Genomic DNA, 22,505 nt, shown 5'->3' on the forward strand with positions numbered 1-22,505 from the left:
ACACAGAGACCTCACCACACAGAGACCTCACCACTCAGAGACCTCACCACACAGAGACCTCACCACACAGAGACCTCACCACACAGAGACCTCACCACACAGAACTCACCACACAGAACTCACCACACAGAACTCACCACACAGAACTCACCACACAGAGACCTCACCACACAGAACTCACCACACAGAGACCTCACCACAGAGACCTCACCACACAGAGACCTCACAACACAGAGACCTCACAACACAGAGACCTCACCACACAGAGACCTCACAACACAGAGACCTCACAACACAGAGACCTCACCACACAGAGACCTCACAACACAGAGACCTCACAACACAGAGACCTCACAACACAGAGACCTCACAACACAGAGACCTCACCACCTAGAACTCACCACAGAGACCTCAGCATAAGTAGACCACACAAGGAGGTGGGTAGCTAGCACCACCCCCAGCCGCCTTTGTCTCCCTAGTGGCGACGTTTACGCACCGCACCAGATACTCATTTGAGGCCGAGTCAACTTAGGGGAGGCCCAGAACCAAATCAGATAATCATCACTGATGCTGGTCGTCACCAGGAATCGAACTCGCTGGTTTGTAGTTCCGTGTGCTAACCACTCCACTACCAAACGGACCCCACGCACACAGACACACAAGTACTGTCAGTGAGCAGCACCTATGACGTCTACACAGACACACAAGTACTGTCAGTGAACAGCACCTATGACGTCTACACACAGACACACAAGTACTGTCAAGCGAGCAGCACCTATGACGTCTACACACACAGACAAGTGTTGTCAGCGAGCAACACCTATGACGTCTACACACAGACACACAAGTGCTGTCAGCGAGCAGCACCTATGACGTCTACACAGACACACAAGTACTGTCTGCGAGCTGCACCTATGACGTCTACACACAGACACACAAGTACTGTCTGTGAGCAGCACCTATGACGTCTACACACAGACACACAAGTGTTGTCAGTGAGCAGCACCTATGACGTCTACACACAGACACACAAGTGCTGTCAGTGAGCAGCACCTATGACGTCTACACACAGACACACAAGTGTTGTCAGTGAGCAGCACCTATGACGTCTACACACAGACACACAAGTACTGTCAGTGAGCAGCACCTATGACGTCTACACACACAGACACACAAGTGCTGTCAGCAAGCAGCACCTATGACGTCTACACACAGACACACAAGTGTTGTCAGTGAGCAGCACCTATGACGTCTACACACACAGACACACAAGTACTGTCAGTGAGCAGCAACTATGACGTCTACACACACAGACACACAAGTGTTGTCAGCGAGCAGCACCTATGACGTCTACACACAGACACACAAGTGACGTCTACACACACAGACACACAAGTACTGTCAGCGAGCAGCACCTATGACGTCTACACACAGACACACAAGTGACGTCTACACACACAGACACACAAGTACTGTCAGCGAGCAGCACCTATGACGTCTACACACAGACACACAAGTGCTGTCAGTGAGCAGCACCTATGACGTCTACACACACAGACACACAAGTACTGTCAGTGAGCAGCACCTATGACGTCTACACACAGACACACAAGTGCTGTCAGCGAGCAGCACCTATGACGTCTACACACACAGACACACAAGTACTGTCAGTGAGCAGCACCTATGACGTCTACACACACAGACACACAAGTGCTGTCAGCGAGCAGCACCTATGACGTCTACACACACAGACACACAAGTGCTGTCAGCGAGCAGCACCTATGACGTCTACACACAGACACACAAGTGACGTCTACACACACAGACACACAAGTACTGTCAGCGAGCAGCACCTATGACGTCTACACACAGACACACAAGTGCTGTCAGTGAGCAGCACCTATGACGTCTACACACACAGACACACAAGTACTGTCAGTGAGCAGCACCTATGACGTCTACACACACAGACACACAAGTGCTGTCAGTGAGCAGCACCTATGACGTCTACACACACAGACACACAAGTGCTGTCAGCGAGCAGCACCTATGACGTCTACACACAGACACACAAGTGTTGTCAGTGAGCAGCACCTATGACGTCTACACACACAGACACACAAGTGCTGTCAGCAAGCAGCACCTATGACGTCTACACACAGACACACAAGTGTTGTCAGTGAGCAGCACCTATGACGTCTACACACACAGACACACAAGTACTGTCAGTGAGCAGCATCTATGACGTCTACACACACAGACACACAAGTACTGTCAGTGAGCAGCAACTATGACGTCTACACACACAGACACACAAGTGCTGTCAGCGAGCAGCACCTATGACGTCTACACACACAGACACACAAGTGACGTCTACACACACAGACACACAAGTGCTGTCAGCGAGCAGCACCTATGACGTCTACACACACAGACACACAAGTGTTGTCAGCGAGCAGCACCTATGACGTCTACACACACAGACACACAAGTGCTGTCAGTGAGCAGCACCTATGACGTCTACACACAGACACACAAGTGCTGTCAGCGAGCAGCACCTATGACGTCTACACACACAGACACACAACAGCCTCCGCCGTTCGCTACTAAGTGGCGATGACGCGACCTCGGCGATTGTGCCAGGCTCTGTGCACTTTAACTACAGACACGCAGACACGTGCACGCGCCTGCGCACCCAGGATATTGACGGTCTCGGCGAGGTCCTCCAGGTCCCACTCGAGGCTGCGCAGGGCGTTACGCAGCTCGTTGCTCGTCCACTCGAGCTCCTCGCGACCCCCGTGGTGACCCCCGTGGTGACCGTGACTCCCGTGGCCGGAGCCGCCGCCAGAGCCGGCGCCCGGCTCCAGTAGCAGCAGCTCCCTCCAGCGCTGGTGCAGACCCTGCGCTGAGGCCAGCGCCTTCACCACTTCCCTGCCCACGCACACACACACACGAGCGAGCACAGCACGTGTCGTAGTGGTTACAGGCAGTCCTCGACTTACAAACGCCCGTGCTTACGAACACCACCCACGCTTATGAACACCACACACTCTTATGAACACCACCCGACTTATGAACACCACCCACTCTTACGAACACCACCCACTCTTACAAACGCCACCCACTCTTACGAACGCCACCCACTCTTACGAACACCACCCACTCTTACGAACGCCACCCACTCTTACGAACGCCACCCACTCTTGCGAACACCACCCACTCTTACGAACACTACCCACTCTTACGAACGCCACCCACTCTTATGAACACCACCCACTCTTACGAACACCACCCGACTTATGAACACCTGCACTTACGAACACCGCACGCTTACAAACACCCACGATTACGAACACCCTGTGCTTCGAAACACCCGACATATGAACACTCGCACTTACGAACACCCCGCACTTACGAAACCCCGTGCTTACAAACACCTGCACTTACGAACCACCTTCCATGAAACATGTATATATATTTTGTTTTTTTACCTTGACTTAAAACGCGAACTCGCACTTGCAAACTGAACCGCAGAACAATTTTGTTCCTCCGCGAGATGGAATGAGAAATAAAACGAATGTTTATCCTAATTCATGCAAATGTTTTGTTGAACCATGACAATTCATAACACTGACCGTATGGGCGTTTAAATGCAATACAATGTTGTGCACCGACTTCCGAACCGTTCCACTTACGAACGGGTCTCGGGAACGAATGATGTTTGTTAGTCGAGGGCTGCAAGGTCCAACCATGTTCGTCCAGTGCTCATTACACACAAAGTGGTTGCCACAAACAAACCATCGTACATCGATGATCTCGTCACGGAGCACAAATCATCATGCAAACTCCGGCTATCCTCACAGCAGCGGCTTTAGGATAACCATCGAATAAAGACGCTCACTGCATCGCACGGTTTTGGTTCCACTTAGGCTGCCATCTTGAACGCTCTCTTCCTTTCGATATCATGAATCCAATGGAGCTATGCACTTTCAAATCTAGATTGAAAACTCATTTCTCTAAAGCTGCTTTTTGTCTTTAGTGTGTTGTCCTTCCCCCGCACCTCCGACGAGCACGGTTGGCTACGTACGGTGCGAAAGAAGTTCAACGTACATACACACGGAGCGGTCCAACTTGCGGGGGCGACCCTGGGATCGTCTGCTGCCATGCGGCCGCAGCGATCGCCGCTATGCGTGCGACCACCCCCCCCCCCCCCACCCGTCCATGAAAATAATTCCACGGCGTAATTTCTCGGAATTTGAAAAATTTGGGGATCGTGACGGCGATTTGCGCCCAACGGCCAAACTCCTGCGAGAGATGTACGTTGCGTGGATCTTGTAGTCGTCCAAGTGAGGCAGACGGTGTGGCGATTACACACGAACTGCGTACCTCTGCAGCAACGAGCGGCCTCACGAGCTACCGTCGGACCACGTCACCACCCTCAACTAAAACTTAATTATTTTCCAGGTGTAAGGCCCCCTGAGCTATATAGTAATTTTTCAGAAGCGACTGGGCCATTGCAAATGACAGCTCAAGGAAGTGGTTTATCACGTGGAAATACACAGCAGAAGCCAAATATTCGAACCCAGCGTTATTCACTAATTTTAAGAAGAAGGGCCGCTTTCGCCGAAAAGACATCATCAGCGTGAGGACCGCCACACATTTGAAACGATGAGGGTTTGACAGCACGATGATGACGATGGGGTGGATTGTCGGGACCCGCACATCAAGGGGACACTAAAGGCCACCAGGGGCCGCCAGTAGCCAGCAGGCCTTGCAATGAAGACCACTGCTCGAAACACGTGACATTGATTCTCAATGTGGAGGTCTAAACACGTGACATTGATTCTCAATGTGGAGGTCTAAACACGTGACATTGATTCTCAATGTGGAGGTCTAAACACGTGACATTGATTCTCAATGTGGAGGTTTAAACACGTGACATTGATTCTCAATGTGGAGGTCTAAACACGTGACATTGATTCTCAATGTGGAGGTTTAAACACGTGACATTGATTCTCAATGTGGAGGTCTAAACACGTGACATCGATTCTCAATGTGGAGAAAAATCCACGCGACCACGGCAAGAGAGAGAGACGCAAACTCCAATTAAGCAGCAGGCGTCAGGGTCGGGATCGAACCCACGACCTCCTGTACACCAGGCGAGGTAGTTAACATCTCCTAGCCACCGTGGTGATGATGATGATGAGAGAGATGCAAAATCCAAACATACAGCAGGTATCAGGGTCGGGATCGAACCCACGACCTCCTGTACACCAGGCGAGGTAGTTAACATCTCCTAGCCACCCGGCAGGAGGTGGGTGGGGAGAGGGGGAGGCAGAGATGTGTAAACCTCAGCTGCACACGCTCAGAATTCACGCTCGGAGAATTCAGCAGAGAGCCGACGACGGGCCAGACTATTGTTGAGATTGAATGGAGTGCATACACACGCAGAGACACGCACATCCACACAGTGCAGACTCACACACAGAGTACAGGAAACAGTGCAAAGACAATGATCCCCAGTATAGACACTTGCAGGCTATTTGGGCAAGTGCTGTTGGCGAGCACCCTATGGAGGCCGGCGCAGGCACACAAGGTGGTTGTGGCCAGTACCACGCCCGGCAGTGTTGTATATGGCCCCCTTTTTACATCTTTAATATTCACAAGAAATTTGCCGATACGTATATTTTTTTTTAGAGAAATAATGAATGAAAACACACAAGCGCACAGCAAGCTGCAAAGCACGTAAGCCAAGGAGCCCGAGCCAAAAAAAAAACCAAGGGCGAGGAGAGCGAGGCAACAATGAATGCCAGCGTGTGAACCTGGCCTCGGCACGCGAGAGATAAGAGCGGACAGAAACTCATTATTCCAACCACCTGCGCTCGCGAGAGGGCTGGAAATCCGTGGATAACCCTTTCCCGCCGCAGCTACACGGAATGACGAAAATTAATGAGGGCTGGGGAAAGGCCTTGGGATGGCGGCGTCAGCGGAGCAGCGGCAACAGCGGCGCGAGTAGAGAGAGCGGGGGCAGAGAGTGTGGGGCAGAGAGTGGGAGAGACAGCGAGAGAGTGGGGGGCAGCAGCAGACCTTGGCAAACAAATTAAGTTGGCGAGATTACAAGCCATGGTCACACAGAACATTGATACTAACACTATTCACCTTAAAATGACGATGCCCTTGCCCGTTACCCGACCGCACAGACACGAAAATTAATAAACTGAGGAAGGGCCGTTGAATTGAAATTAAAATTAATGAGACACAGACAGAGCGCAGCACACAGCAAACTGTAGGGTTGACTAAACGCCGAGCCCAGGGTCAACGAGAGTTCGCGTTAGCCACAGACATAGTTAAGTCAAAAAGCTCAACCATTTATCCTGCATTGCTTTTAAAGTAACGTTAAAGTTCGAAATTCAACAACAGGAGTAGGCTAAAATTATCGATCTTCGCGCTCGCTCCAATTGGAGACCAGGCTGCGAGCTACATCAATGAATCATTGCCCATTTATGAATTCAATACTGAATGTTTAGTAGTTTTTAGTAGTTTCTGCACAACCTGGCCGAAGCGTGTGACAATCAGAATTTTTCCGAAGTCAAAACGAATTCTCTAACCTCAGGACATAAGCAAATAATAATAATGCAGTGTTAATTCAGAGGTTAGAGAGGGAAAAACACGTAAGCCAGAGCAGCCCTGAAGTAAGGGCCGGGAGAGGCTCCTGCGGGTGCCCGTGTGAAGCTGACCTCGGCACGCCAAAGATAAGAGCAACAGACGGAGAGAAAGAGAGACGCTTTTATCTCCCCGCAGCGTGAGAGAGCGGAGGAATAATCACAAGCTATCTGTGTTCAAGGGAGAGCTAAATCTAATTAAGCAACGCACACACCAGGCAGAGAGGAGTGGACGTGGGGAGAGATGCCTTGAATGAAGCGTGTCTCAGCAGGACCCCAGGCAACAAGTTTAAGTTAAAGAAATCACAGTACATAATTCATACATAACATTCATGTTAAAGCTAAATAATACTTGAGCGATGTTAAACCGGGGGCCAGGGAAAAAGAGAGTCTCCCGGCCGCCTTTGTCTTCCTGCAGCACATAATAAGAATATGCATACGCATATCGAACACCACGATGGAAAACTAACACAACAGACCATACAGAATCATCACTGTAAGACTATGATGGAATAAACTGATGGAATAAAATGTTAACTTTAAAAACCTTAACCATTTCTTTGTGCGTCGGTGAAGGTCGCACCGGAGGGAATATCGCCCCTCCCTCCAGGTTGTGCAACACAGACAGAGACGCCTGTGAGACGATTTGTAACACCTGTTGTTATGGTTTGTGGAAAGAGGAGGGCAACAGAGCTGTGCCGTAAATGACGCACACAAGGACACACATACGGACGGACGCACATACGGACACACACTCCACACCACGACACACAGCTAAATCAAAAGAAGCTCCGCCTTGTGGGGAGGAGCCAAGAGGAGGGATTTTGGCATAAAATAGGACACTACAGCATTGAAAATCAGAGAGAGTGTGCCACAGGGTGCGCGCCACGGAGCGCCGCCTCTTCGCGCCAGAGCGCGCCACTGTGCGCCTCAGCTCATCAGCAAGGAGCTCACCAGCAAGCGGGCAAGACCCGCTTGCCAGCTCAACTCAGCTCATCAAGGGAGCTCATCAGCTTGCCAGCTCAACTCATCCCTGCAGGAGATCGGCCGCCGCCGACGCAGAGGAGGTCCCTGCCGGCCGCCAGAATGGCGAGACTCGCTGTTTAGCGACGGGGCTACGCGGTGCGAGTCGGCACCATCAAAAGTAGCATCGCAAGGGACGTGTATCGCCAGCGCCCGATAGCGCAACCGGTGGTCAACACTCGGCAACACGACTGTGCCAGCGACCAGCAGACGAGCGCCATCTACCGATCGTACAACCGTGCCCGCTAAGAGCGGAACGTGGGCAAGCCGCCAAGCCGACGGCACCACCGCGCACGCTACGAGCGAGCTGTGTGCGCCATCTACCGACGGGCCATCGCAACTACAACAGCGTGTCGGCTCGCCAACCTACGTCAGCCGAACCGAATCAACCACGGTGGCAGAATAATCGACCGATACGTATGACGCGCACTGCCCCCCACCACACGGCAAACCAGGCGTCTGTTTGACGTAAAGAATCAACTCCGAACACTGACTATTCAACACAATTTATATCCCTCACCATACACGAGTCAGGAACCAAAAGCCAATCCCAAAACGTGAACCATCTGTGGCCGTGGAAGCATCGCTACAGGTCGGGTGATAACAGTCCGTCGTTTATAAGTATATTCATAATTTTCCTCCTTAATATTTTGTTTTGGGCTGTACTTCTAATCGCATAAATTACCAACTGATCCATCAATACGAATTAATCCTTGACCCCTTCGCCACGGAGCTACGCTCACGTGGGGGAATAGCATATCCAACCAGCTTCCTTATCAAGTAAACTCGTCCATAATTAATTAAACGTTGGCCCATGATAAGGATATCAGGGGAGAGAGCGCTCCCCACCGCACACCCTCACTCTAAGCCATTTCGGTAATCATATAATCTGTCCGATGGATCTGTTGATATATTGTGCCTTTGGGAATAATAACTGTTTTGATCGCCTTTTCGTATGAATATCGTCATATAATCTTTAAGTACCTTTCGTTACTGATCGCTGCACGTACTCGTGTACTCTACAGAATACTCTACCGTTCTGTGACCCAATGTGCTAACAACGTGATAAGGGTTGCATATGATCAAAATGAATGCAGGACGGTGTGGGCAATATATTTTCAAATATATGAACTTGCATATCATAAGTGAAGGATTTTTGTTTAGAATAGCATATGCATGTTTTAACTCTCTCTCTCACCAACGGCTCGTGCCATGCGGTGATGATACTGTATTGATATAGTGTTGAAGTTCCGAGAGTGAGAGTTCACATACTATATTATAGTTAAGGTTTAATTAGGAAATAAATTGATTAATGCAGAAGTTGTGGTGTGATTCTTTCCTATAATCTATGCATAACAACTGGTTCTGCGATGAGATATGAACTTGGTGACCTTACATAAACACTAATACACTCAATAAATGTCAAAGCGAGAATAATTGTATTATACTGATCGATAATACGAAGCCGAGTTGACACTAACATAACTGTATACGATTAATTGCATTATTCCGATTGATAACCCCACCTCGTCAACGACGCGGGGCCTGATTATCATAAAGGCTGTCATTAACATTACCACACACACTCGTATAAAATAATACGAGTATCCCTCGAATTAGCATAATTTATATGCATAATTGCACAAATTAACATAATTTCGAAATTTCATTAAATTTTCATTATTTTCATCAAATTTTCACATAACCCACATACAACAGCAGCCTTTTTCTCCCCAGTGCTGATGCATACACCACAGTGGCTAGGAGATGTTAACTACCTCGCATGATATACAGGAGGTCGTGGCTTTGATCCCGACCCTGACACCTACTCTATATTTATTGATATAGTGCCAATTCCTTTGTCAAGGCGTTTTTTTGTTTCCCAGCTTATTTCCCTTCACATCAACATTTGTAAACTCCCCCCCCCCCCTCCCCCGTGCCGGTCCTCTACAGCATTTTAAGCTAATTCCTTTGTCAAGGCGTTTTTTTTTGTTTCCTCCCACACAGCTTAAAGGACACGACCTGGGCTTGGCTGTCTTCACTCCAACGCTGTCCTCTGGACAGTACGGTCCCTTCACCTGATGAAGGCCACTTGTGTTGTGGCCGAAACGTCGTGATTTTTTGTTGTTTTATTTTTTACCTACGTGACTTTACCGAATAGAACCAAAGAGTATGGATCCTTGCAGTCACGAAAGCTTCAAAACTAGAATCTATATTTGGAGTTTGCGTCTCTCTCCCCATATTCACATGGAACTTTCTCCGGGTCCTCCGGTTTTCCCCTCCATATTTAGAATCAACATCACGCGTTTAAAGTATTTGGCTGCTAAACATTTCCACACGGTGATAAGCCGCTTCGTTGAGCTATCATTTGTGGGCAGGTTGCTTCAGTGGGTTTTACATGGTAAAGTAAAAAAATGTTGTATAGTTTAGTTTATACACATCCAGTATAAACAAACACAGTACATACACATCAAGTACAACAGCCACCGTCTGCCACAGCGCTTGTGCAGGGCTCGGTACATTTTCAAGCTGCTCAAAGTGTGGACAGCTGGCTGCTAGCAGGAGGTCATGGGACGGACCCAGGTGGCATGGATTGACTGAGATGCCTGGCATGATGCACACCAGCTGTGCTCCCCATTCTGCCAACTCGCTGCAATTTAGCCGCCCGGCGCTCCGCTCGTTGCTGTGAGCGTCGCTCCTCCACTTTTGCCGGAGGGCAACTGCCTCCAACTGTCCAGCAGCATCCTTCATGAACCTCCTTCTCCACAGAGTCCGATCTTGACACTGCTGGTACAACTCAAAGGCAAGTCCACTCAGCTCGACATCCTGTTGCACTGCTTCAGCCCATCTCCTGTCCAGCCCATGTCATGCCCGTTTAGCCCCCTCTATCCGGCCAAACAGAAGGTGCTTGGGCATGCGGTGGCTGGACGTGCAGCCTGGTAAAACCCAGGACAGATCATTGGCAGGCCAGCCTGAATGTTTCCAACCGGCGCAGATGTTCCTTTAGAGGGCTCCACGTATCGTAAGCAGACAGAGCATCACTGTGGATGCGAATTGTCGGAGCTTTGTATTGAGCGATAGGCCAGGTAGCTTCCCTACCGTGTTACACGCCTGATCAAGAAGAGATAATGGCGCTCAACTGATTCGGAGTGAAACCTCCGCTGCTAAACCGGAACTGGCCATGGGCACAACTGTCCAGGTATGGATAACTCTCCAACATTTCCACAATTGCCCCATTAACCATGGGGCGTTGAGAGGGTGGAGCGTTTGATGACACAAAGTTCCCAGGCAAACTGTTTTCTGTTGGTGGCGTTGATGGTAGCAGTATGCTGCAGGTTCAGCAGACATCTCCAAATCCTTCTCAGAGTGAGCAGAAAAAAACAGATCATAAGCGTACATAACATCGATGACCAGTGGGAAGCCATCCCTTGAACGAACCCTGCCATATATTAGCCTCCCATTGTATCTGTACCAGATGGAAATTCCTCTGGCACTGCCATGGAAAGCTTCTCGAACTACGCGGCCAAAAAAAGAGATGAGTGTAGGAGCCAGAGGACATCCCTGTCGCACCCAAGGTGAACAGGTCAAAAGATCCGACTCCCGGCCACGTGGCTTTACCCGGGCCTGCCCACCATCATAAAGGCCCTTAACGATTGTGAGCAGAGAGTCAGGGACCCCGAAAGCACGAAGAACAACCCTGGCCTAGTGGTGGTATCACAGGCCTTGACCAATGAACATACATGACACCACACACAGTACCTATACATACACACAGTTCATACATACGCACTGATCCAAACACAGGATACAAACACGTACATACACACACTGTACAATAACACAGTGTGTACGTATCAGCACACACAACCAACACACAAACAGCGCATATACACAGGCACAGTGCTGACACACACACACACGATGCATACACACAAATATCTCCCGTGTAGCCTTCACGGACTGTACGGGCAAGTGCTGCGAGCGAGGCCGGGACAGTGGCACGAGGGGGTGGGTGGTAACAAATCACGCCCGGCCGCCTTTGTCTCCCTAGTGGCGAAGTTTACACAACATACCAGGCACTCATTTGAGACTGAGTCGTCCTAGGGGAGGTTCAGATAATGGTGGTGTTGGCTGTGCGCTAACCACTACACTACCGCTCCCTAAACACGTACGGTGCACACATACGATGCATACAGTACACACACACGCACCTATGGTCCACCAGAATAAAAAATCAACAATTTTTTACGTAACCAACTGAACTGCTGTGGAGCTCTGTCAGAAGCGACCTGGCCACCACAAATGAGAGCGGCTAAACCAAGTGGCTGATACCATCGCCATCATCACCATCATCACCATCATCACCACCATCACCATCATCACCACCATCATCACCATCATCACCATCATCATCATCACCATCGTCGTCATCGTGTGGAAATTTATAGCGGCAGGCAAACACTCGAAACGATTGGTGGTGATGTTGATTCTGAATGTGGAGGTGAAAACCCGGAGGCCCCAGAGAAAAATCCACGCGACCACGGGGAGAGAGACACACAAACTCCTAATTGACAGCAGCAGCAGGCGTCGTCAGGGTCGGGATGAAACCAACGAGCTCCTGCACACCAGGCGAGGTAGTCAACATCTCCTAGCCACCGTGGTGCAAGACACCTCAATACAGAGCACATAGACGAATACAGAGAGGCACACACACACAAAGACAAATATACAGACACACAGTGCCCACGCAGCGACACACACAATACATCCAGTACACACACCTCAATACACAGCGCACAAAGACAACAACAACAACCGCCATTCGCCACTAAGTGGCGGTGACGTCACCACGATGCTTGCGCCAGGCCATGTGCACCTTGAGGCCACGTGAAGTGTCGAACGCCCGCAAGCAGGTCACGGGGCAGACCCAAGTGCCACTGATAGAGTGACTAAGATGACTGGCTGATGCACCACCTGTGCCCCCTACTGTGTCAACCTGCTGTGCTCTAACCACCTGGCGCTCTGCTCGTTGTTGTGAGCGTCGCTCCTCCGCCCTCCGTTGTTGTTGGAGGGCGACTGCCTCCAACTGCCCAGTAGCGTCCTTCACGAGCCTCCTCCACAGAGGCCGATCTTGACACCGCTGGTACCAGTCATCGGCAAGTCCACTCAGCTCCACGTCCTCCTGTACCACATCACTCCATCTCTTCTCTAGCCTGTGCCGCGCCCGTTTAGCCCCCTCGATCCGGCCGAACAAAAGCTGTTTCGGCATGCGGTGGCTGGGCATGCGGGCTACATGACCCAGCCAACGCAGCCTTGCCTGCCGGAGGAGCTCACCGATGGGACCTTGCCCAGATCTTTCAAGGATTTGTGAGCTCCTCACACAATCCAGCCTGGTTAAACCCAGGATGGATCGTAGGCAGGCTAGCCTAAATGTTTCTAACCGGCGAAGATGTTCCATTAGGGGGGTCCACGTTTCGCAAGCGTAGAGAAGGGAAGGAATGACCGTGACCGAGAAGACCTGAAGCTTAGTGCGGAGCGACAGACCAGGTAACTTCCACACAGCGTTACGCAACCGATGAAAATATATTGCCGCTCGACTGATTCAGAGTGAGACCTCTGCTGTTAAACTGGAGCCGGTCATAAGCACACTGCCCATGTATGGGAAACTCTCCACTCTCTCCACAATTGCCCTATCACCGATTGGGAGTTGTGGGGGTGGAGTGTCCGATGGTACAAAATACCCAGGCAGGTGCTTAGTTTTGGTGGGGCTGATGGTAAGGCCCCATCTCTTAGTAGCACGCTCCAGTCTCAGCAGCAGCGTCTCCAACTCCTCCTCTGAATGAGCAGCTATTACCAAATCATCGGCATACGTAACATGGTTGAGCAATAGGGAGCCATCCCTTGACCGCACCCGGCCATCGATCAGCCTCCCATTATATCTGTACCAAATGGAGATTCTCCCGGTCCAACTATTGCAGGCTTCACGAACTACGTGGTCAAACTAGATGTTAAATAATGTGGGAGCCAGAGGACATCCCTGTCGCACCCCAAGGTGTACAGGGAATGGCTCTGACTCCCGGCCACGTAGTTTTACCCGGGCCCGCTCACCATCATGAAGGTCCTTAATGATCGTGAGCAGGGGGTCAGGGACTTCAAAAGCACGAAGAACAACCCAGAGCCCAGGCCTACTGATGCTATCATAGGCCTTGACCAGGTCAATAAAGCAGAGATGTAGGTCTTGTTGGAATTCCCTACACCTCTGCTGTAGCAGACGGACAGAAAATATGGCATCTGTGCAGGACCACCCTTTCCTGAAACCGCATTGGGGCTCCGCAAGCCTCTCCTCAGCGTGCCTGGCAAGGCAATGTTGAATAACCCTTTCCAGAACCTTTCCCGGCACACTGAGGAGTGAGATGCCCCTGTAGTTGTTACAGTCTGTGCGGTCGCCCTTCTTAAAGAGGGGGATCACCAGGGCATCCTTCCAATCCTGCGGAACCCGTCCAGTGGTCCAGACTGTTGTTATGATGTCATATAGGGCAGTCTGTGCACAAACGCCACCCTCCCTCAGCATTTCGCTTGGGAGATCATCTCTGCCCGATGCCTTTCCTGGTCTCAGACTCCAGATCGCCTTCAGTACTTCCTCAACAGATGGCACCTCAGCCAGCCACTCACAGGGGGTGACTTCTTCAAATATTTGAGGCACCGCAGACAGACACACAGACACACACAGACTCACACACAGACACACACAGACACACACACAGACACACACACACACAGACTCACACACAGACACACACACACAGACTCACACACAGACTCACACACAGACTCACACAGACACACACAGACACACACAGACACACACAGACACACACACAGACACACACAGACTCACACAGACACACACAGACACACACACACACAGACACACACAGACACACACACAGACACACACACAGACACACACAGACTCACACAAAGACACACACACAGACAGACACACACACAGACACAGACACACACACACACACACAGACACACACACAGACACACACACACAGACACACACACACAGACTCACACACAGACTCACACACAGACTCACACACAGACTCACACACAGACACACACACACAGACACACACAGACACACACACACAGACACACACACAGACACACACAGACACACACAGACACACACACACTCACACAGACACACACACACTCACACACAGACACACACAGACTCACACAGACACACACAGACACACACACAGACACACACACACACAGACACACACACAGACTCACACAGACTCACACACAGACACACACACAGACACACACACAGACAGACTCACACACAGACAGACTCACACACAGACACACACACAGACACAGACACATACACACACACATACACACACACAGACACACACACAGACAAAAGACAAAGACAAAGATCCCCCATATAGCCTTAACAGACTGTAGGGGCAAGTGCTGTTAGCGAGCACCTATGAAGGCCGGAACGGTACACGAGGGGGTGGGGTGGGCCAGCACCACGCCCGACCGCCTTTGTCTCCCTAGTGGCAATGTTTACTACACACCGCACCAGGTACTCATTTGAGGCTGAGTCGACCTAGGGGAGGCCCGGGACCAGTTCAGATAATCGTCACTGGTGTTGGCCGTGAGCAGGAATCGAACCCGGGTCGCCAGGTTCATAGCGCAGCGCGCTAACCGCTACACTACCGCTCCCCACACACAGACACACACACAGACACATACACACACACTCACACACACTCACACACAGACACACACACAGACAAAGATCCCCTCGGTATAGCCTTGAACAGGAACGTACAGTGCGCACACCTACTGTACAAGACATACAGTACACACACGCCTACAGTCCTACATGCACCTTCACACAGAGCACACAGACACACAGACAAATACATACACACATAGACACACACACAGACACACAACGACACAGACACAAATACACAGACAAATACATACACACACAGACTCACACACAGACTCACAGACACACACACACAGACACACAAATACACACTCACACACACACAGACAAATGCATACGCACACACAGACACACAACGACACAGACACAAATACACAGACAAATACACACAGACACACACAGACTCACACACAGACTCACAGACAGACATACACACACAGACACACAACGACACTGACAAATACATACACACACACTCACACACAGACTCACAGACACACACACACAGACACACAAATACACAGACACACAACGACACAGACACACAACGACACACTCACACACAGACTCACAGACACACACACAGACACACGACACAGACACACAACGACACAGACACACAACGACACAGACACACAACGACACAGACACAAATACACACTCACACATAGACACAGACACACAAATACAGACACACAACGACAAAGACACACAACGACACAGACACAAAGACACAGACTCACATACAGACACAGACACAAATACACACTCACACATAGACACAGACACACAAATACAGACACACAACGACAAAGACACACAATGACACAGACACACACAGACACACACAGACACAAATACACATACACACACAGACACACGACACAGACACAAATGCACAGACACACAACACCACAGACACAAATACACAGACACACACAGACACAAATATATAGACTCACACAGACACAAATACACAAACACACACCCACACAAATACACAGACACACACAGACACGGACGCGCGTACAGTGCTCACACACAATGCGTACAGTACACACGCACATAAAGCGACAGCCCTAACGCACCACACAGCACCACCACCAACACACCACCACCAACACACCACCACCACACACCACCACCACACCACACACCACCACCAACACACCACCACACACCACCAACACACCACCACACACCACCACCAACACACCACCACACACCACCACCACACACCACCACACACCACCACCAACACACCACCACACACCACCATCACACCATCACACCACCACCATCACACACCACCATCACACAACCACCACCACACACCACACACCACCACCACAGCACTCACGCCTTCACGACGAAGAAGGGGTCTTCGAGAGACATGGCCTTCCAGTCGGGACGGACGACGAGGTGGAGTGAGGACGAGGAGGTGGAGTGAGGACGAGGAGGTGGAGTGAGGACGAGGAGGTGGAGTGAGGACGAGGAGGTGGAGTGAGGACGAGGAGGTGGAATGGTGAGGTGGATTGAGGACGACGAGGCCCCGGTTGCTCTGCACTGCTGGGCCGCTGGGCTGGGCTGGGCTGAGATCCCCACGGCGGAGCTCCGCGTCCGGGCTCCCACGCGAAAGCACGCAAGGGGCCCGTCTGCCTCCGTGCTGGGGATCACTCGGCGTGGAGGTGGGGGAGGAGTCTGCCTCCGTGCTGGGGATCACTCGACGTGGGGGTGGGGTGGAGGTGGGGGGGGAGGGGTCTCCCTCCGTGCTGGGGATCACTCGGCGTGGAGGTGGGGGGGCGTCTCCCTCCGTGCTGGGGATCACTCGGCGTGGGGGTGGGGTGGAGGTGGGGGGGGCGTCTCCCTCCGCCTTGGTGCTCCTCCTATTCCTATTCATCACCACCATCACCACCAGCATCAACCACCAGTATCTTTACCATTATCACCACCGTGATCATCACGCTCACCATCATCACCACTATCATAACCATCATCATCGCCACCATCATCACCATCATCATCACCACCATCATCACCACCATCATCACCACCATCATCATCACCATCATCATCACCATCATCATCGCCACTATCATCACCACCATCGCCACCATCATCACCACCATCATCACCACCATCATCACCACCATCATCACCACCACCACCATCATCATCACCACCACCAGCATCACCACCATCATCACCACCATCATCATCACCACCATCACCATCATCACCACCATCATCACCATCATCACCACCATCATCATCATCACCACCACCACCAGCATCACCACTATCATCAAAACAATTATCACCACTGTCATCAACACAATCGTCATCACCACCATCATCACCACCATCATCACCATCATCATGACCACCATCATCACCACCATCATCACCATCATCATCACCACCACCATCATCACCACCATCATCATCACCATCACCACCAGCATCACCACCATCATCATCGCCATCATCATCACCATCATCATCACCACCACCACCATCATCACCACCATCACCACCATCATCACCACCACCACCATCATCATCACCACCACCAGCATCACCAGCATCACCACCACCATCATCACCACCATCATCACCACCACCATCACCACCACCACCATCACTACCATCACCACCATCACCACCACCACCATCATCACCACCACCAGCATCACCAGCATCACCACCACCATCATCACCACCACCACCATCATCACCACCAGCATCACCATCACCACCATCATCACCACCACCATCACCACCACCACCAGCATCACCACCATCATCACCACCATCATCATCACCATCATCATCACCATTATCACCACCAGCATCACCATCATAATCATCAGCATCACCACCATCATCATCGCCATCATCATCACCACCAGCATCACCACCACCATCATCACCACCATCACCACCATCATCACCACCACCACCATCATCATCACCACCACCACCAGCACCACCACCATCATCATCACCACCACCATCACCAGCATCACCACCACCATCACCACCATCATCACCACCAGCATCACCTACACCATTATCACCATCATCACCACCACCAGCATCACCACCATCATCACCATAATCACCATCATCATCACCATCATCACCAGCATCATCACCATCACCACCAGCATCACCACCACCAGCATCACCACCACCATCACCACCACCACCAGCATCACCACCATCATCACCATAATCACCACCATCATCATCACCATCACCACCAGCATCATCACCATCACCACCAGCATCACCACCACCAGCATCACCACCACCATCACCACCATCATCATCACCATCACCACCAGCATCACCACCATCATCATCAATAACAAAGATCCCCCGTATAGCCTTAACAGACTGTAGGGGCAAGTGCTGTTAGCGAGCGGCACCTACGAAGGCCGGCACGGCACACGAGGGAGTGGGTGGCCAGCGCCACGCCCGGCCGTCTTTGTCTCTCCAGTGACGATGATTTTTACACACCGCACCAGGTTACTCATTTGAGGCTGAGTCGACCTAGGGGAGGCCCATGACCGGTGGTAAACCACATACAGTGATGGATAACTGTTGGGACCCGGCTTCGTTCTTACCAGGACTCATCAGCACGGTGTTCAGTCACCACTGATTGACTCACTGCTGCAAGCGATGGTCTGACCCTGGAATGGCGACGTTTCGGGAAACGACTCTCCATCACAGCACGTCGCTAGTACTACATATAGATGTTTGTGTGTGTCGCTTGTGAGGACCCACACACGCGCGGTGCTATCCAGCACGGCCATCGCAGCAGCAGAGAGGCTCCGTGTAGTCCACACTGTGACAGCTACAATAGTTCATTGAGCTAAGAGTTCCAATAGCCGCAATGCTGTCCTCGACACGGCGTATCACGTGGTAAGACGGAGGCTTTCGCCACAAATATCGTCCGCAGGTTACATGACGTCATCGCACCTCACAGAGCGTATGACGTCACGTCCCCAGATTACTCTTCGTTAGGAACGAAACAATAAGACTTCTTCACAGATCTGGTCGCCTGACGAAGCTAAGTTGTGGCTTGGCTCTCCAACACACAATCGGTTGGTGCTGTACTAGTGACGAATTGGCCACGTTCTCTTGACGTGACAACCCTGAAGAGTTGGCCGTGTCGGGTGGTGGCGGGTTTAACGACACAACATTTATAGAGTTACGCGATCTAACCCAAGAAACCTCGATTCTGGGTAAGAACATCGATCGCTTTAATGGTCATATCGCGAGGTTTAATATCGTACCGTGGCAGGATTTACGTGGAAGAAACGATATCGCGATAATCGCCATATCTCGATTTAAAGCTTTCGTGACTGCAAGGATTCATCTTCTTTGGTTCTTTCGGTAAAGTCACGTAGAATGAGAAGAAAATAATAAATTGATAAAATAAAATAACACAATCATATTCTCACGACGTTTCGGCCACAACACAAGCGGCCTTCATCAGGTGAAGGGACGAGACTGTCTGGAGGACAGCGCTGGAGCGAAAAAGCCACGCTCAGATCACGAACTTTAAGCTGTGTGAGAAGAAACAAAGCGCCTTGACAAAGGAATTAGCATATAATTTAGCATTGAAATGGCTGAGTGATTAGCTTGTGACTGGTCACAGAAATGACTATGTTAAAGTTAAAGCATACACATCCGCAGAGGCACCCCTTGACAAAGGAATTAGCATAGAATTGAGCATTGAAATAGCTAAGTTAAAGCGTACACATCCGCAGAGGCACCCCTTGACAGCTTAAAGGTCGTGATCTGAGCGTGGCTTTTTCACTCCAGCGCTGTCCTCCAGACAGTCTCGTCCCTTCACCTGATGAGGGCCGCTTGTGTTGTGGCCGAAACGTCGAGACAGTCTCGTCCATTCACCTGATGAAGGCCGCTTGTGTTGTGGCCGAAACGTCGTGAGAATATTTTTGTGTTATTTGATTTTATCAATTTATTATTTTATTCTCATTCTACGTGGTGGTGACTTTACCGAAAGAACCAAAGAAGATGAATCGCCATATCGTCGAGTTTTAATATTTTCGCGGCCCCAAAGAATCTGGGAAGAACTGTTATCGCGATAATCGTCATATCGTGAGGTCTTATATTGTGGCAGAAATCATCTTTGCGTGGAAGATTATATCGCGATAATCGTCATTATATCGTGCGATTGGATGCAGCGTCGTGCCAAAGCGACTAACCTCGTGGTCGTTGAACCGTCAGGGCGAAGTTCTCTCATTCGGCCACCACGTGGCGCCACCACCAACAACTTTCCTCGGCCACAACATTCAACAACAACACAACAACAACCGACGTTCGCCACCCACAGTGACGGTGTCGTCACCAACACGCCGCTTTGTGCCAGGCTAGGTGCACCTCGAGGCGGCACTCGGGTTCGGGACGTGGTCGAAGGGGAGGGGTCACGTCAGGGACCCCCAGGGGGAGTTCCACGACAGCCAAAACGCAATTGATGTATCACAGCGCCACGTGAGCCAATCGTTTATTTTCAAGCCACACGGCGCTCCGTTACTTTTAGCGAAGCTTCGAATCACTCACGCCCGGTGGGAGGGAGGAGGGGGGGCGAGGATGGAAATTTTTTACTAAAAAATATTCGCGACTCCGGCGGGACTCGAACCCGCAACCTTTGAATTGCTGCTTCTCCACTAGAAGTCCAATGCGCTATCCATTGCGCCACGGAGCCACCTGTTGATTCACGCTCCGCACAGCCCCTCTTATAGCTACCCCACACAGCCCGCTCGGCAGTACACGCCGCTTGCATCTCTCCCGCATCACTCCACGTGGTCTCTGTATCTCCCACCATCGCGCGTGGTCTCTGTATCTCCCACCATCGCACGTGGTCTCTGTATCTCCCACCATCGCACGTGGTCTCTGTATCTCCCACCATCGCACGTGGTCTCTGTATCTCCCACCATCGCACGTGGTCTCTGTATCTCCCACCATCACACGTGATCTCTGTATCTCCCACCATCACACGTGGTCTCTGTATCTCCCACCATCACACGTGGTCTCTGTATCTCCCACACGTGGTCTCTGTATCTCCCACATGTAGTCTCTATCTACCACCACACGTGGTGTATAGCTCTCGTGTTTGTGGCCTGGATATTATTAATGTATAAGCGACGTATCGGGCAATGGCCCTTCAGTATACATGGAATGTATCTCGTCTTTAGAAGAGCAAGATCCAGATCTGGACAAAGTCCCATCGGTGAGCTCCTCCGGCGGGCAAGGCTGCGTTGGCTGGGTCATGTAGCCCGCATGCCCAGCCACCGCATGCCAAAACAGCTATTGTTTGGCCGGATTGAGGGGGCTAAACGGGCGCGGCACGGGCTAGAGAAGAGATGGAGTGATGTGGTACAGGAGGACGTGGAGCTGAGTGGACTTGCCGATGACTGGTACCAGCGGTGTCAAGATCGGCCTCTGTGGAGGAGGCTCGTGAAGGACGCTACTGGGCAGTTGGAGGCAGTCGCCCTCCAACAACAACGGAGGGCGGAGGAGCGACGCTCACAACAACGAGCGGAGCGCCGGGTGGCTAAAGCACAGCAGGTTGGCACAGTAGGGGGCACAGGTGGTGCACCAGCCAGTCATCTCAGTCAGTCGACCCGTGGCACCTGGGTCTGCCCCGTGACCAGCGGGCGTTCGACACTTCACGTGGCCTCAAGGTGCACATAGCCTGGCACAAGCGTCGTGGTGACGTCACCGCCACTTAGTGGCGAATGGCGGTTGTTGTTGTTGGGAGGGAGAAAACACAATCTGTGCACAGATGGAACAGATGGGGATTAGTCCGCATCCAGGGTACGGCTCCTCCTCGACACCCACCTACAGGGTTCGGAGTTTCCCACTGCACTGCGCTGGCTCACGGGCAAAGATCCCCCAGAAAGCCTTAACAGACGTTCTGGGCAAGTGCAGTTAGCGAGTGGCGACCACAAAGGTCGGCACGGCAAGCGAGGTGGTGGGGTGGGCAGCACCGCGCCCGGCCGCCTTTGTCT

At 51.3% G+C, this 22,505-nt stretch overlaps 1 protein-coding gene and 1 non-coding gene across 3 annotated transcripts in view; both read right to left on the minus strand.

The window, feature by feature from the left end:
- LOC116957398 (syntaxin-6-like) overlaps positions 1-17,128 on the minus strand; it is a 36,180-nt gene extending 19,052 nt beyond the window's left edge. Inside the window, exons 1-3 of one of the 2 annotated variants that reach the window (XM_076056132.1) lie at positions 16,920-17,128; positions 16,820-16,881; positions 2,705-2,931 (exon numbers count right to left, since the gene is read on the minus strand). In XM_076056132.1, the coding sequence (XP_075912247.1) occupies positions 2,705-2,931; positions 16,820-16,854 (262 nt within the window). In that variant the 5' untranslated portion in view covers positions 16,855-16,881; positions 16,920-17,128. Of the gene's footprint in view, positions 1-2,704; positions 2,932-16,819 lie in introns of both variants that reach the window. The other variant, XM_032979517.2, reaches the window with a different exon arrangement.
- A 3,984-nt stretch (positions 17,129-21,112) lies between these two features.
- On the minus strand, positions 21,113-21,199 carry TRNAR-UCU (transfer RNA arginine (anticodon UCU)). Its single transcript is given in 2 exon segments — positions 21,113-21,148; positions 21,163-21,199. It is a non-coding gene; the product is annotated as a tRNA-Arg (tRNA).
- Positions 21,200-22,505: the final 1,306 nt, after the last annotated feature.

This window comes from Petromyzon marinus, chromosome 74 (genome assembly GCF_048934315.1).
Source record: "Petromyzon marinus isolate PM22_M1 ecotype Great Lakes invasive population chromosome 74, UKy_Petmar_22M1.pri1.0, whole genome shotgun sequence".
Classification (NCBI taxonomy): domain Eukaryota; kingdom Metazoa; phylum Chordata; class Hyperoartia; order Petromyzontiformes; family Petromyzontidae; genus Petromyzon; species Petromyzon marinus.